The sequence below is a fragment of the Bison bison genome, unplaced genomic scaffold (genome assembly GCF_000754665.1).
Source record: "Bison bison bison isolate TAMUID 2011002044 unplaced genomic scaffold, Bison_UMD1.0 scf7180017864473, whole genome shotgun sequence".
Lineage (NCBI taxonomy): Eukaryota > Metazoa > Chordata > Mammalia > Artiodactyla > Bovidae > Bison > Bison bison.
In genome coordinates this window covers 12,944,637-12,961,104 of record NW_011495034.1, presented here as the reverse complement: position 1 = coordinate 12,961,104, position 16,468 = coordinate 12,944,637, and the positions used below count along the sequence as shown (strand labels likewise).

At 40.0% G+C, this 16,468-nt stretch overlaps 1 protein-coding gene across 1 annotated transcript in view; it reads left to right on the top strand.

The window, feature by feature from the left end:
* The first annotated feature begins 1,213 nt into the window (after nt 1-1,213).
* The window catches only part of LOC105004254 (leucine-rich repeat transmembrane protein FLRT1-like), a 23,473-nt gene continuing 8,218 nt past the window's right edge, over nt 1,214-16,468 (top strand). The window contains exons 1-2 of the mRNA XM_010861807.1: nt 1,214-1,467; nt 13,948-14,849. Coding sequence (XP_010860109.1) covers nt 1,279-1,467; nt 13,948-14,849 — 1,091 coding nt within the window. The 5' untranslated portion in view covers nt 1,214-1,278. The remainder of the gene's footprint in view (nt 1,468-13,947; nt 14,850-16,468) is intronic.

Sequence of the window (16,468 nt, the reverse complement as noted above, 5' to 3'; positions counted from 1 at the left end):
TTCTTTTTCCAAATTTTCTTTTACTGAGCATTGCTTTGCTATTCGAAAATTCTAAAAATTAAAAAAAAATTCTATTCTATTCTAAAAATTCTATTACTGGACAAGAGAAATAAATAATAAAGCTTCTTGAAAATCAGAATATTGACAGAAATCTCTTATCACTTCCTGTCTCTGATAGTAAAAGAAAACAGAGGAAAAACAATTAGAAAAGAGGAGAAGAAAAAGTCTTTTGGGAAAAGCACACAAAATCCTTTGGAAATAGAATGAATTGATTATTACAGCCAAGAAACTTTTGCCTTCGAAGTGACAATTGTAGCAAAGTAAGGTTGAAGAGGCGATCAGAGAAGATTTTCAATATTAGGAAGAGTTTCTAAGAGCAATCTGCTGAAGCCACATGGGGAAATTTAGGTCTTCAATTTTGGGGGAAAGAGTTTCTCTATATAATCTTTTGCTTAAAACACTTTCAAATTCCTTCAGCAGGGATAAACACAGCAAGACACGAAGTCACAACTGTGGGGCCCCCAGGACATAGGAAGCTTTCCCTCACTGGTAGGAATTCACGACCAAGTTCCTCTGAAAACGAAAGAACTTTTCTTCCATTATTACAAACAAACAAAGATAATAGACCTAGTGTGATGTTATATTTTCATCCGAGTCAGTAACATTTTTGAACAACAAAAATATTTTCTATATGTGATATGAGGGTGATCAAGTGACAGATGAATCAAATAAGTTACCTGTGGCTCTAAACATCTCTCCATTGTACCCCCATTGTTTCACTAGCAATAAAATACTAAAACAACAATAATAAATAGAAAACCTGTCTATTTTCCCATACTGGTTAATGTGAGGAGAAAACACCTGCCCATTGCAATCCCACAAAAATGGTTTTAATACAGGGTCACAGAAAATTCAATGGTTTTATAGCCCACTATAAAACAGCTCTTTGTCTTTTCCCCCTAATTCCCGAGTGTCACATTTAACAAAACAAGGAAACTACAGATAATAGAGGTGTTTGCAGATTAGCCTTTCAAGCCATAAATAACATAGGGTTTTGCTCACCTACAAATATTAAGGCAGCTTATCAATGTTTAAGTGCCTTCCTCTTTGTAATAGTTGCTAACATTTTAACCCAGGCAAATTGGGAATTTTTTCTCTCCTGTCTTCTTACATTGACAGAGTACACATTCATAAGGTTCTATGATCAGATTTCACGGTATAAAAAGTGAGGCATCGCCTGAACACTCGCCTGCTACGTGAGAGGCCCTGTTTTGGGAGATGTGTCTGCTCTACGCTTTCCTTGCTCTGCTCTCTCTCTGCTATGGTCTCGATCCTCACTGTCCTGGACGATGCAGCTGTGACTCAGAGCAGTCGGTGCAATGCTACAGGCTAACGGAGGTGCCATCGGGCATTCCTTCCACCACCAAGAAGCTCTACATCAGCCATAGCAAAATTCAACACCTTCAGGTAATCACTCATTCTCCTGCAACTTTATTTTGTGAGACAGGGTGAAGGGGTGACTGTGGGGTTGTTAAACTTAATGTAAATAATCAAAACTTAAAAGCGATGATTATGAAATTGTGTTGCTGTACTAGCTACCCGTTTGCTCTGTGTAGTGAGATGGGTATGTGCCTCTGGATATTTCATTTTAGTTAAGGAGCCCCCCCAATAATAAAATAATATTTTGTTTTAGTTTTTTAAAATTTTAATTATGTTGTTGCAGAGTTAAAGTAGAGTAATGATTCTTAACAAAAAGAGTTTGAGAGCATTGGCTTCTTCGTGTCCCCATTTTAAAAAGAATTTGGGCGAAAAAACATACTTTTGTTTATGCCATAGAAGGCAGATGATACTTATAACATTATAAGGCTATCAAGATAAACACAGCATGTGAGAATTATTCATACAAACCCTACAAACCAGCCAGGCATTAATATCTTTATGGAAACTTATACAGAAGAAATACACGTTTTTGTTTTGCCACATTACTGAAATTCTCATTCTATGTGCTTTTATTTTTTAATTTATTTATTTTTAGTTGATCTATGTGCTTTTAATTATGGCGTTTATTTTCATGCTTTCCTATTCAGAGGGCACTTGAAAAGAGTGCTATAAATCTGTCTGACTTGTATAACATGAAGAAACTTGTTTTTGACCTTTGGTATTTTGAAAGGTATCAAGAGACTAGAGTTCTCATTTTAGTTTTCTCACTAGCGATAGAATTACCTTAGGCAAGCAGTTAAAAAAAAAAAAATCTCTGGACCTTATTTGTTACTTTTATGACATGAGAAGGCTGGATTAGATTGGGGATCCCAGGAATTTTCTAAATGGAAAATTCTATGACTCTCTGGTCACTGCTTCCCCCTCATCAATCCAAACCTTAAGATAAGGAAATACCTGTGTATGATCCAGATGCAGAGACTCAGCAAGGGAATGTACTTTTCCTTCAAACAGAGACACCTCCCTGTCCCCTTGTTTTATTTGGTCAAGAAATTTTAATGTAGGTGCACACAAACCCTGGGAGTTTGAAATATGTGGCATGGTATTTATTTCGAGGTTCAATAAGCACCACTGCCTAGTCGTCATCTGTTTACTTTCCTCTTCTAATCCAGTAGTGCCTAATGCCTGTCAGGTCTCAGAATTCAAGCAAGACACCTGGTTAAAGGGCAAAATGCTTAAATATTTGTCCTGAGGACTTGAGATACTGAGAGGTGGAGTGTCAATGAAGCCTGGTAATGATCCCCCACTGCTGCTCTGCAGTCAGTAAAATGAAATTATGTCTCTCATCAAACTCACTTACTGACTGAGTTCATTTGTCACTGGTTTAGGTTCACTGAACAGCAATATTGATTGGTTTAGGTTCATTGAATAGCAATATTGCCACTTCCCTGACTTTAACCTAGTTAATTATCTCTAGAAAGGACTGTTCGCAGCAGAAAAGTTGAAGAAAGAAAGGACTGGTGAAGGAAGTAGAAAGTTCTGAGCAATAATACTTTTCTTTTCCCTTTTAAAAATCCTTCAGGCTTTAAATGACCATATTTTACTTGCATTTAGTGAATGCAATGTTATTCTGTTTATCTGGTTTGAATTATAGAATTGGGTGCCTGTATTTTAAACAAAAAGACTTAAAATGGATCTACAGATTAATAACAATATAAACTATATATATACACACACACACACACATACACGTACATATATACACATACATAACGTATACATGTATGCATAGCATGTTTATATATACATATATATGTGTATATATACCACAGTTTTAAATGTGTCTATTACTTGTTCATATGATTCAGTTGTCTTTGGGTCTGTGAATGCTGTGGTTGAGACTGGAGATAAAAGATGAAAAATTCAGTTCCAGGAGTTTCTTACTGGCCTAGTGGTTAGGATTCTAGGCTCTCAACTGATGTGGCTCAGGTTTAATCCCTGGTTGGGCAACAAAGATCCTACAAGCCACACAGTACAGTCAAAAAGATTTAAAAAGTATTAAAAATTCAGTTTCTGCCCTCAAGAAAAGAGGGTTTTATTCATCCTTTTATCTGTAAAAATCCCTACTTCTTTGAGGTGCACATCATCAGACAATAACACTCTGTTTGTTCCTCTGTGAGTTTTATACTGTGCCCCTGTCTCTTTCATCCTAAGTCTCCTAGTCTTCCTCTCTATCCTAAGTTCTGCATCTTTTGGGGTGCCTTTAGCGTTCAATATCCTAGTCCCACACTTCCTTGAACTCACAAAAATTATCTATCTACATTTGCAGTTCTCCACAGCTGTCTACTCTCTTGTTTATATCATAATCCTCTTTATACCTGAAATTTTTCTAGTCAAAAATCTTGAATTCCCATATGCGCTCTCTTGTCATTATCTCCTTTCTATTCAGCTGCCACATGCTGCGCTTATCATTCTACCTCATGGAGACTTCTAATCCTAGATCTACCCACATTCTCTCAGATATCAGTCCATTTCTTATTTATCTTCTTTCCCTACCCCTTCCCCTTTTGCATCCCACAATTGTGACCCTATGGACTGTAACCCACCAGGATCCTCTGTCCACAGAATTCTCCAGGCAAGAATACTGGAATGGGCTGCCATTCCCTCGTCCAGGGATCTTCCTATCCCAGGAATTGAAACTGCATCTCCTGTGGCTCTTGCATTGCAGGCAGGTTCTTTACCAATTATCTCAACGCTTACTCAGCAAAGCCTCAGTCTCTGTTTAACGTGATCACTTTCCTTTGTTTCGCCTATACCTGGACAGCTGGTGCTGCTGGAGAGGATCATATCTGGTGTCATACCCAAGATAACTTTTACCAAACCCAAGGTCACGACAATGCATGCCTGTATTTTCTTCTAAGAGTTTTGCAGGTTTAGCTCTAACATATAAAGAACAAATAGAAATGTCTTTGGGGTTCTCCAGTGACTCAGTGGTAAAGAACTTGCCTGCAATGTAAGAGCCACAGGAAATGCAGGTTCAGTTCCTCGGATGAGAAGATCCCTGGAGGAGGGCATGGCAACCCACTCCAGCATTCTTTCCTGGAGAATTCTGTAGACAGAGGAGCCTGGCAGGTTACAGTCCATAAGGTTGCAAAGAGTTGGACATGACTGAAGCAACTTAGCATGCATACAGAAATGTCTTTCTGGTGGCAGTCAATGAAAATAATTATTTACATATATCTTTTGTGGAAGAGAAGAAGGTACTTCAGATTCTTCTTGTGTAAGAAATGTATAGGGACTTCCCTGATGGCCCAGCGGGTAAGACTCTGTGCTCTCAATGCAGGGGTCCTGGGTTTGATTCCTGGTGAGGGAACTAGATACCTGGTGCCGCAACTGCAGTCTCAGTGCCGCCCCCCAGTTGTGTCTGGCTATTTGCGACCCCATGGCCTGTAGCCTGCCAGGCTCTTCTGTCCATGGAATTTTCCAGGCAAGAATATTGGAGTGGGTTGCCATTTCCTCCTCCAGGGGATCTTCCCCACCCAGGGAATGAACCTACATCTCTTGGGTCTCCTGCATTGGCAAGCAGATTCTTTACCACTATCCCATTTGGGAAGCCCCCAATTAAGATGTACTGCAGTCAAATAAATAAATACATATTTTTTAAAAAGAACTATATAGTTTATCAACAAGGGAGAGGTTATGAATTCTTTTTATATTCTCTCCATACTTTCCAGAATTTTTAAATTTTTTACAGAAAACAAATGTTGCTTCGATGATCAGGAAAAATTCCAACATAGTTTAGAAAACGCCTTGCTGGCTTGGTTCACATATGTCTGAGGCAGTCACTGTGAACGTGTCGGATTCCTGTGTGCATTTGACCTAAACAGAGCCTAAGGAAGTCCTGTGACCCTCTAGTGCTTGGAGGGGGAGCTTCCCAGAACTGAAAACTGAAACAAAGCCTTTTCATGGAGAGACCAGCAGAATTGGCCCCTCTGCTCTGTTTCATTTTACTTGGCTTGCTTTTTTTTTCTTTAACTTTTCATATTATATGGTAACTTTTATCTCCATAAGTATTAGGTTCACCAAACTGTAAAACTGTGATGGCAGGAATTTTACTTAGCTAAGCTTTCTAAGCCTGTTTTTCTTTTTTTCCCCCAAGCCTAATTGTTAACACCAAACCACACTTGCCTTGCTTTTTAACCAATGTTGACAAATGGCCAACAGTCCCAAGGTTAGCTCCAGGGCAAAAGCATCTCTTTCCACATCTCTTGAGCACAACCCTGCTCAGCCCACGGAAATGGAAAAAACAAGTCTGGCAGATTTTTTTTGCCTTTGTCAGCTCTGCAAACTCAACTGATAAGTTGAAAATCAATGGGTGTCTTTCTCATTGTGGCACCAGAACTCTATACACTTCAGCTAAATTCATGTTATAAACAGTAAAATTAAAAATATATGTGTGTTAACATTTCTCCAAAGAAGACATACAGATGGCTAACAAACACATGAAAAGATGCTCAACATCACTCATTATCAGAGAAATGCAAATCAAAACCACAATGAGGTCCCATCTCACACCGGTCAGAATGGCTGCGATCCAAAAGTCTACAAACAATGAATGCTGGAGAGAGTGTGGAAAAAAGGGAACCCTCTTACACTGTTGGTGGGAATGCAAACTAGTACAGCTACTATGGAGAACAGTATGGAGATTCCTTAAAAAAACTGGAAATAGAACTGCCTTATGACCCAGCAATCCCACTGCTGGGTGTACACACCTAGGAAACCAGAAGTGAAAGAGACACATGTACTCCAATGTTCATCGCAGCACTGTTTACAATAGCCAGGACATGGAATCAACCTAGATGTCTGTTGGCAGACGAATGGATAAGGAAGTTGTGGTACATGTACACAATGGAATATTACTCAGCTATAAAAAAGAACACATTTGAATCAGTTCTAATGAGGTGGATGAAACTGGAGCCTGTTATACAGAGTGAAATAAGTCAGAAAGGGAAAGACAAATATTGTCTATTGACACACATTATGGAATTTACAAAGAAGATGGTAACGAAAACCCTACATGAGAGACATCAAAAAACACACAGATGTAAAGGACAGACTTTTGAACTCTGTGGGAAAAGGTGAGGGTAGGATGATTTGAGAGAATAGCATTGAAACATGTGTATTACCATATGTTAAATAGATGACCAGCGCAAGTTCGATGTATGAAGCAGGGCACTCAAAGCCAGTGCTCTGGGACAACCCAGAGAGATGGGGTGGGGAGGGAGGTGGGATTTTCAAGATGGGGGGACACATATACACCCATGGCTGATTCATGTCGATGTATGGCGAAGACCACCACAATATTGTAAAGTAATTAGCCTCCAATTAAAATAAATAGATTAATTTTTTAAAATATATGTTAGGGTAATAAACCTGGATTGGAAGCCCAATCTTTCCACTTCCTAGCAAGAAATACTTGGACAAATTGTTCTGCCTTCTTGAGCTTTAGTTTCCCTCAGTGAAAAGGGAATAATCATGTTTACACACAGAGCTTTGTAAACATAAGCGTTGTATGTGCCAGTTCCAGTGACATGGATGAACCTAGTGGCTGTTATACAGAGTGAAGCAAGTCAGAAAGAGAAAACAAGTACTGTATATGAACACATATATACAGAACCTAGCAAAATGGTACCGATGAACTTATCTGAGGGCAGGAACAGAGAGCAGACGTAGAGAGAGGACTTGTGGACACAGCAGGGGAAGAGAGAGGGTGGGACAGCGTGAGAGAGTGGCACTGACACATATGCACTACCAGATGCAAAGCAGATGCTAGTGGGGAGTGGCTGGATGACACAGGGAGCTCAGCCCGCTGCTCTGTGACGACCTACACGGGCGGGGTGGGAGGGAGGTTCAAGGAGGAGGAGACGTAAGTATACTTAGGCTGTTTCAGTTGTTGTACAGCAGAAACCAACACAAAAGTATAAAGTAAGTATCCTTCAATTAAAAGACAAAAGATAAGCATAGTAAATATTTAGAAAATGGTAGGCCATTTTAACTAATAATCAGTTCAGTTCAGTCGCTCAGTCGTGTTCCACTCTTTGTGACCGCGGGATTGTAGCACGCCGAGCCTCCCTGTCCATCACCAACTCCCGGAGCTTGCTCAAACTCACGTCCATTGCATCGGTGAGGCCATCCAACCATCTCATCCTCTGTCATCCCCTTCTCCTCCTGCCCTCAATCTTTCCCAGCATCAGGGTCTTTTTAAAGGAGTCAGTTCTTCGCATCAGGTGGCCAAAGTATTGGAGTTTCAGCTTCAGCATCAGCCCTTCCAATGAATATTCAGGACTGATTTCCTTTAGGATTGACTTGTTGGATCTCCTTGCTGTGCAAGGGACTCTCAAGAGTCTTCTCCAACACCACAGTTCAAAAGCAACAATTCTTCGGTATTCAGTTTTCTTTATAGTCCAACTTTCACATCCATACATGACCACCGGAAAAACCATAGCTTTGACTAGACGGACCTTTGTTGGTAAAGTAATGTCTCTGCTCTTTAATATGCTAAGTTGGTCATAGCTTTTCTTCCAAGGAGCAAGCTTCTTTTAATTTCATGGCTGCAATCACCATCTGCAGTGATTGTGGAGCCCCCCAAAATAGTCTCTCACTGTTTCCATTATTTCCCCATCTATTTGCCATGAAATGATGGGACCAGAAGCCATGATCTTCGTTTTCTGAATGTTGAGTTTTAAGCCTACTTTTTCACTCTTCTCTTTCACTTTCACCAAGCAGCTCTTGAGTTCTTCTTCACTTTCTGCCATAAGGGTGGTGTCATCTGCATATCTGAAGTTATTGATATTTCTCCCAGCAATCTTGATTCCAGCTTGTGCTTCATCCAGCCCGACATTTTACATGATGTACTCTGCACAGAAGTTAAATAAGCAGGGTGACAATATACAGCCTTAATGTACTCCTTTCCCAATTTGGAACCAGTCTGTTGTTCCATGTCCAATTCTAATTGTTGCTTCTTGACCTGCATACAAATTACTCAGGAGGCAGGTCAGGTGGTCTGGTATTCATATCTCTTGAAGAATTTTCCACAGTTTGTTGTGATCCACAACAGAGGCTTTGTCATAGTCAAAAATCAGAAGTAGACGTATTTCTGGAACTCTCTTGCTTTTTCGATCTTCCAATGGATGTTGGCAATTTGATCTCTGGTTCCTCTGCCTTTTCTAAATCCAGCTTGAACATCTGGAAGTTCACAGTTTATGTACTGTTGAAACCTGGCTTGGAGAATTTTGAGCATTACTTTGCTAGAGTGTGAGATGAGTGCAATTGTGCAGTAGTCTGAGCATTCTTTGGCATTGCCTTTCTTTGGGATTGGAATGAAACCTGACCTTTCCAGTCCTGTGGCCACTGCTGAGTTTTCCACATTTGCTGGAGTATTGAGTGTGGCACTTTCACAGCATTATCTTTTAGGATTTGAAATAGCACAACTGGAATTCCATCACCTCCACTAGCTTTGTTTGAAGTGATGCTTCCTAAGGCCCACTTGACTTCACATTCTAGGATGTCTGGCTCTAGGTGAGTGATCACACCATTGTTATCTGGGTCATGAAGATCTTTTTTTGTACATTTCTTCTGTGTATTCTTGCCACCTCTTCTTAATATCTTCTGCTTCTGTTAGGTCCATACCATTTCTGTCCTTTAATGTGCTCAGCTTTGCATGAAATGTTCCCTTGGTATCTCTAATTTTCTTGAAGAGATCTCTACTCTTTCCCATTCTATTTTTTCCTCTATTTCTTTACATTGATCACCGAGGAAGGCTTTCTTATCCCTCCTTGCTATTCTTTGGAACTCTGCATTCAAATGGGTATATCTTTCCTTTACTCCTTTGCCTTTTGCTTCTTTTCTTTTCTCAGATACTTAAGGCCTCCTCAGACAACCATTTTGCCTTTTGCATTTCTTTTTCTTGGGGATGGTCTTGATCACTGCCTCCTGTCATGAACCTCCATCCACAGTTCTTCAGGCACTCTGTCTATCAGATCTAATATGTTGAATCTGTTTGTCACTTACACTTTATAATTGTAAGGGGTTTGATTTAGGTCATACCTGAATGGTCTAGTGGTTTTCCCTACTTGCTTCAATTTAAGTCTGAATTTGGCAATAAATTCTGAGCCACAGTCAGCTCTCTGTCTTGATTTTGCTGACTGTATAGAGCTTCTCCATCTTTGGCTGCAAAGAATATAACCAATCTGATTTAGGTATTGACCATCTGGTGATGTCCATATGTAGAGTCTTGTGTTGTTGGAAGAAGGTGTTTACTATACTCTGTCAGCCTTTGACCTGCATCGTTTTGTACTCCAAGGCCAAATTTTCCTGTTACTCTAGGTAGTTCTTGACTTCCTACTTTTGCATTCCATTCCCCTATAATGAAGAGGACATGTTTTTTGTGTTAGCTCTAGAAGGTCTTATCGGTCTTCATAGAACTGTTCAACTTCAGCTTCTTCAGCATTACTGGTCAGGGCATAGATGGATTACTGTGATTTTGAATGATTTACCTTGGAAACAAACAGAGATCATTTTGTCACTTTTGAGATTGTATCCAAGTACTGCATTTTGGACTCTTGTTCACTATGATGGCTACTCCATTTATTCTAAGGGATTCTTGCCCATAGTAGTAGATATAATGGTCATCTGAGTTAAATTCACCCATTCCAGTCCATTTTAGTTCGCTGATTCCTAAAATGTTAATGCTCATTCTTGCCGTCTCCTGTTTGACCACTTCCAATTTGCCTTGATTCATGGACCTAACATTCCAGGTTCCTATGCAATATTGCTCTTTACATCATTGGACTTTATTTCCATCACCAGTCACATCCACAACTGGGTGTTGTTTTGGCTTTGGCAAAAGTAATCTGCATTCACCTGATAAAGGGAAAAGGTTCTCTATGCTTAATAACATAAAACGACTATTCCCTGGATTTAGTTAAGAATATGACTGGTATTTACTATGTAGGCTAGTCTATATACTTTATATATAAAAATGGAGACAAATTGAAGCTCCCACACCACACTTTGTCCTCAGAGAAACTGTCCATTCAGATTCATGTCATCTCTGAGACTGGCTGCATAGTCAGCTGTCTTTTTAGGGTTTGTCGTCAGGCAGATAGAAGTGGAGGCATTTGCAACATCAAGGTCTTTTTTTCGGGACATCAACAGTCCCAGAGGTGCAAATCAATGTGTAGAGTCATTTATGACTTAATATGAAAGAAAGCCTAGAAAAAGGCAATTTAGAATGAAGAATAGATTAAACACCCTGCATCTTGGACAGGTCATTTATTTTATTTTTATTTTTTGGCCTCATTGCTTCAGTTCAGTTCAGTTCAGTCACTCAGTCATGTCCAAATCTTTGCAACCCCATGGACTGCAGCACACCAAGCTTCCCTGTCCACCAACTCCCGGAGCTTGCCCAAACTCATGACCATCTCATCCTCTGTCGTCCCCTTCTCCTTTCACCTTCAATCTTTCTCAGCATCAGGGTCTTTTCCAATGAGTCAATTCTTCACATCAGGTGGCCAAAGTATTGGAGTTTCAGCTTCAGCATCAGTCCTTCCAATGAATATATAGGACTGATTTTCTTTAGGATTGACTGGTTTGTTCCTCTTGCAGTCCAAGGGAATCTCAAGAGTCTTCTCCAACACCACACTTCAAAAGCATCAATTCTTCAGCATTCAGCTTTCTTTATAGTCTAACTCTTACATCCATACATGACCACTGGAAAAACCATAGCTTTGACTAGATGGACCTTTTTGGTAAAGTAATGTCTCTACTTTTTAATATGCTATCTAGGTTGGTCATAACTTTCCTTCCAAGGAGCAAGTGTCTTTTAATTTCATGGCTGCAGTCACCTTCTGCAGTGATTTTGGAGCCCAAGAAAATAAAACCCGTCACTGTTTCCATTGTTTCCCCATCTATTTGCCATGAAGTGATGGGACTGGATGCCATGATCTTGTTTTCTGAATGTTGAGCTTTAAGCTAACTTTTTCACTCTCCTCTTTCACTTTCATCAAGAGGCTCTTTAGTTCTTCTTCACTTTCTGCCTTAAGTGTGGTGTCATCTGCATATCTTAGGTTATTGATATTTCTCCTGGCAATCTTGATTCCAGCTTAAACCTTCCCTTATATGGAAGATTTGTACTATATAATCTCTAAAATTTCTGCTTTTCTAAAAATATGATCTGTGTCCAGATCTTGTGTCTCATTTGAAAAACATTAATTATAGACCACAGGCAGCAGACAATGTATTAGAAAATGATGAGTTGAGGAAGAAAGGGCTTTGGAGTTCTGTAAACCCCGTTGAAATTCAAACTTGCAGGGTTATGAAGAGAACTAATAATGACATGTAAAAAAGCACATGGAACTTGTAGATGCTCAACAAATTCAAAAACAAAAAGTACTATTCTTGGGACTATGACTAATTAATGCATCTGATTAATCATTAAGAAAATATCAAACGTTAGCAGCAATATATAAGCCAAGGCAGCTGCCAAAAATTTTATGATTAAAAATATTTGTTTATTGAATTTTTAACACGAGATTCTTCAACTAGTGTACCATTTTAGGAGATGCTTTAAAATATACCATAATTCACATCACAGGTCCTCCTATAGTATAATCACATATAACAAATATGTGCTGCAGAATTAACCCACTTTGAAGGTATTAACCGTATACTGGTATTACAAAAGGGTTCAACTGCACAATTAAATCAACATTTAGAAGCTGTAGACAGTAAGACATAAAATTGTGCATTGAAAATTCCAGCTTAACTGAATTCTAAATCAGGTTGAAAATTTTGTGAAGATTTATTAAGCTGAGGAAAATCTGGAACAATTCTTCATTTACCTAAACATGATTTTACTCGAGAAACAAATACCAAAAATTACACCATCCTAAAAAGGAGGTAGATGTCAAGCTAGGAGTTTGGAGGGTATGTGGAAAGATAGGGGTGCTTAAACTTGCAAACCATGGAGAAAGTGTATCAGATTCCTAAAATCGAGGAGAGGAATTGCATTAGGTCTGGGGTATATGCATGAATGGACTCCTTGCTCTACAGACATGGAGACACGTGTATCCTATTTGTTTCTTCATGAATCTTTTTCATCAATGAAACAAAAATTGGGGAGTGGGAACAAGGAGACTAGTTTTCCAAACTATAATATACTTGAAAATGTCTTTCTAATAGGCCCATCCAACTGATAGCAGTATCTAGGACATTAAATTTTTTTTACTTTTAATGCTTAAAATTGTTTAAATGTAATTTAATAATTTTAACACATCTAGACAATGTGAAATATAGATAGATAATGAAAATTCCCTATAACCTTACCTTCTAAGAGTTAGCAACTCTAGTTAACAGCTTGGTGAAATTTCCAGATTGTTTCCTTTTTGGCTGTTACAAGATGATGCAACAAAGAACATCCTGTCGCACACATCATTGTGCAATTTGTAAGCACTTCTACCTAGAAGTAAACTTGCTGGGTCAAAGAATACACAGCAAAAGTTGGCCAATTTTATGTCTATCAATAGTATATGAAAGTGCTTAAAATATTTTAGACCTCTTACACTGCTGCTGCTGCTAAGTCGCTTCAGTTGTGTCCGACTCTGTGCGACCCCATAGATGGCAGCCCACCAGGCTCCCCCGTCCCTCTAGCAGGTGTGAATAAAAATGGTCAGGACCTGAGTTTCTATCCTTTTCCAAGAGATAATTTAAAACCACATGGAGCCCAGCCTGTGCTCTGTGATGACCTTGAGGGAGGGAATGGGGTGGGGAGGGAGGTTCAAGAGGGAAGGGGTATATATCAGATCAGATCAGTCGCTCAGTCGTGTCCAACTCTTTGCGATCCCAAGAATCGCAGCACGCCAGGCCTCCCTGTCTATCACCAACTCCCGGAGTTCACTCAGACTCACGTCCATCAAGTCAGTGATGCCATCCAGCCATCTCATCCTCTGCGTCCCCTTCTCCTCCTGCCCCCAATCCCTCCCAGCATCAGAGTCTTTTCCAATGAGTCAACTCTTCGCATGAGGTGGCCAAAGTACTGGAACATATATGTATATAATTATGACTGATTCATGTTGTTGTATAGCAAAACCAATACAATGTTGTAAAGCAACTTCCCTCAAATTAAAAAAAAGTTTCATTACTTAAAATTTTTTTTAATTTGAGAGAAGTTGCTTTACAATATTGTATTGGTTTTGCTATACAACAACATGAAGAATCCCAGAGACGGCGGAGCCTGGTGGGCTGCCATCTGTGGGGTCGCACAGAGTCGGACACGACTGAAATGACTTAGCAGCAGCAGCAGCAGTAATAAAATAAAATAGATCCTAAGGAAAAAGCTGAAGTATCATTAGTATTGAATGGAAACGTATATGCCTTTTTAAAAATAATAATCCTAATTTACTGCTTTTCTCCTCTTTTCCCCATCCCTGCTTTTTTTTTTTTTTTTAATAGCTCTCTAACTTTACCCAAATGTTAGCTCTAGAAGATTTTCTTCTGCTGGCCAGTGGAACAGAGTCAGTAGAAAACGACACTTTCAAAACTCTGAGTACTTTGAAGACCTTGGAACTCTGGAAAAATAAGTTAAGACGGGTCCCCCGTGCTCTCCCAGCCAGTCTTGAAGTGTTAAAACTAAATGATAATTCAATATATGTCCTTCACGGATCTGATTTTGAAGGACTGAAGAAATTAAAAATCCTTGAACTGAAAAACAATCTGATCTCTTCTATCTCTCCCAGCATGCTCTCCTCCCTTGTCAGTCTGCAAAGCTTGATGTTAGACGCCAACAACATCGAGAATGTGGAGGGACCGCTGGCACTTCCCCATCTGAAACATCTGAGCATGGAAAATAACAAGCTACATCTCATACCAGCTAGCTTCTTCACTTCCCTTCAGTCTCTGCAATTTCTCAGTTTCAGTAGTAACTTTCTGACTAAAATTCCTATTAACCTCCCCAAATCTTTGCTCTCTTTAAAAATGGAGAGAAACCGGCTCAAAGCGGTGAGGTTTCGAGATATGAAACACTTAGAGAATCTTTCCCACCTTTACCTGTCAGAAAACTCACTCTCTTCCATCGAGGGGGCACAGCTCCTTGCCAATTTAACCACCCTTGAGGTGTCCCAAAACCAACTTCAGACGTTGCCCCTCCGACTACCAGCCCGGCTACAAAAGCTGGATATCAGCAATAATCTGATTCGGAAAGTTACCGCGCAGGATTTCCGGGACCTCCGAGATTTGAAACACTTGTTTCTGGACAACAACATTGTCAGCTTGTTTGAAGCTGGAGCCCTGCAGAAGTGTTCCCAGCTCTCCAATCTGGCCTTGGAGCAGAACCTACTCCTGTCTATACCTCTGCGGTAAGTGAGCTTTATCATCTGTGGAACTTACCAGAGAAGTCTTCCAAAGATGGGGGCAACTAAGTACATTATACAAGAAAGAAAAGTAGTCCAAGTAAATGTAATTTATCTGATTAAAGCTATCCAAGGGTTCAGAGGCAGAAGTTTTAAACAAGGGTTTGGAATCTCCAGCCCTCAAGCTGACTCCTACACTAACTTACCTTGCCTGTGGGACAAGATACCAACAGATCTATATTAGAGATCTGTATTAGAAACAACTGCAGCTTCAGGGAAGTATGCTAACGAACATCACAGGGGGCTATTACTTGTAAAAATGTGTTCTGGTTTTCTAAGCTATGGCCTGGATCCAGCAACAGGCGCACTAGGCATGTGCTTAAGGGGGTGCATGCTTAGTCCTGTCTGACTCTTTACAACCCCATGGACTGTAGCTGCCAGGTTCCTCTGTCCATGGAATTTTCCAGGCAAGAATATTGGAGCAGGTTGCCGTTTCCTACTACAGGGGATCTTCCTGACCCAAGGATGGAACTCGTGTCGCTTGCATCTTCTGCATTGGCAGGCAGATTCCACTGCACCATTTGGGAAGCAAGGCATGTGTTTAACACTAGCAAAGCAAGGACCCCAGGAAAAACTGAGGGGGAAAATGTAGTAAGACATTTATATTTTTAAAAGCTTTGAAATAGTTTATAAGGGAAAAATCAAAATCTTGAAATCTAACATTGTATTTATTTTGAATTATGCATTTAGGAGTCATTTGTTTTTCTCAGTGCTGTGGGGTGCTGCTTAGTTTTCTGTGGGCCTGTTTGTGAGTGTGTGAGTCAGTTTGTGTTGGTCTTACCTTATGTTTTCAGTTGTTTCTTTTATTCTCTTTGTCTCACACACACAAACACACATACATCCTCATACTCTGGCGCTTAATAAATTTTTTCCAAATATCCCTACTTCTATCTCCAACCCACTGTACTTGTTCCCCTCTAACCAAAGTCATAATCTGTTACTAATATGTTCATGTTAATTGACTCTATTTAATTTTTATCCCATGTTTCACATTTTAAAGTAGAATAAAAATAGAAGAGTAAGTACTATTATTCTCCTTAAAAAGATACTATGTTGTTTATTAAACAGCAGATTCTTTTTCTTTGTGGGGCAGTGGTCTTTGTGGGGCGGTGGGCAGGGTGTGCAGGGGTGGGAGTGTTCTAGACACAACAGCCAGTACAAAGGCTCTAAGGCTAGAGCATGTGGTCAGTATTTCAAGACTCTCATTATTAAGACCAAGATCATGTCATCCGGTCCCTTCACTTCATGGCAAATAGATGGGGAAACAATAGTAACAGGGGAAATGGTAATGGGGAATGGTTCAGTTCAGTTCAGTTCAGTAGCTCAGTCGTGTCCGACTCTTTGCGACCCCATGAATCGCAGCACGCCAGGCCTCCCTGTCCATCACCAACTCCCAGAGTTCACTCAGACTCACGTCCATCAAGTCAGTGATGCCATCCAGCCATCTCATCCTCTGTCGTCCCCTTCATCTCCTGCCTTCAATCCCTCCCAGCATCAGAGTCTTTTCCAATGAGTCAACTCTTCGCATGAGGTGGCCAAAGTACTGGAGTTTCAGCTTTAGCATC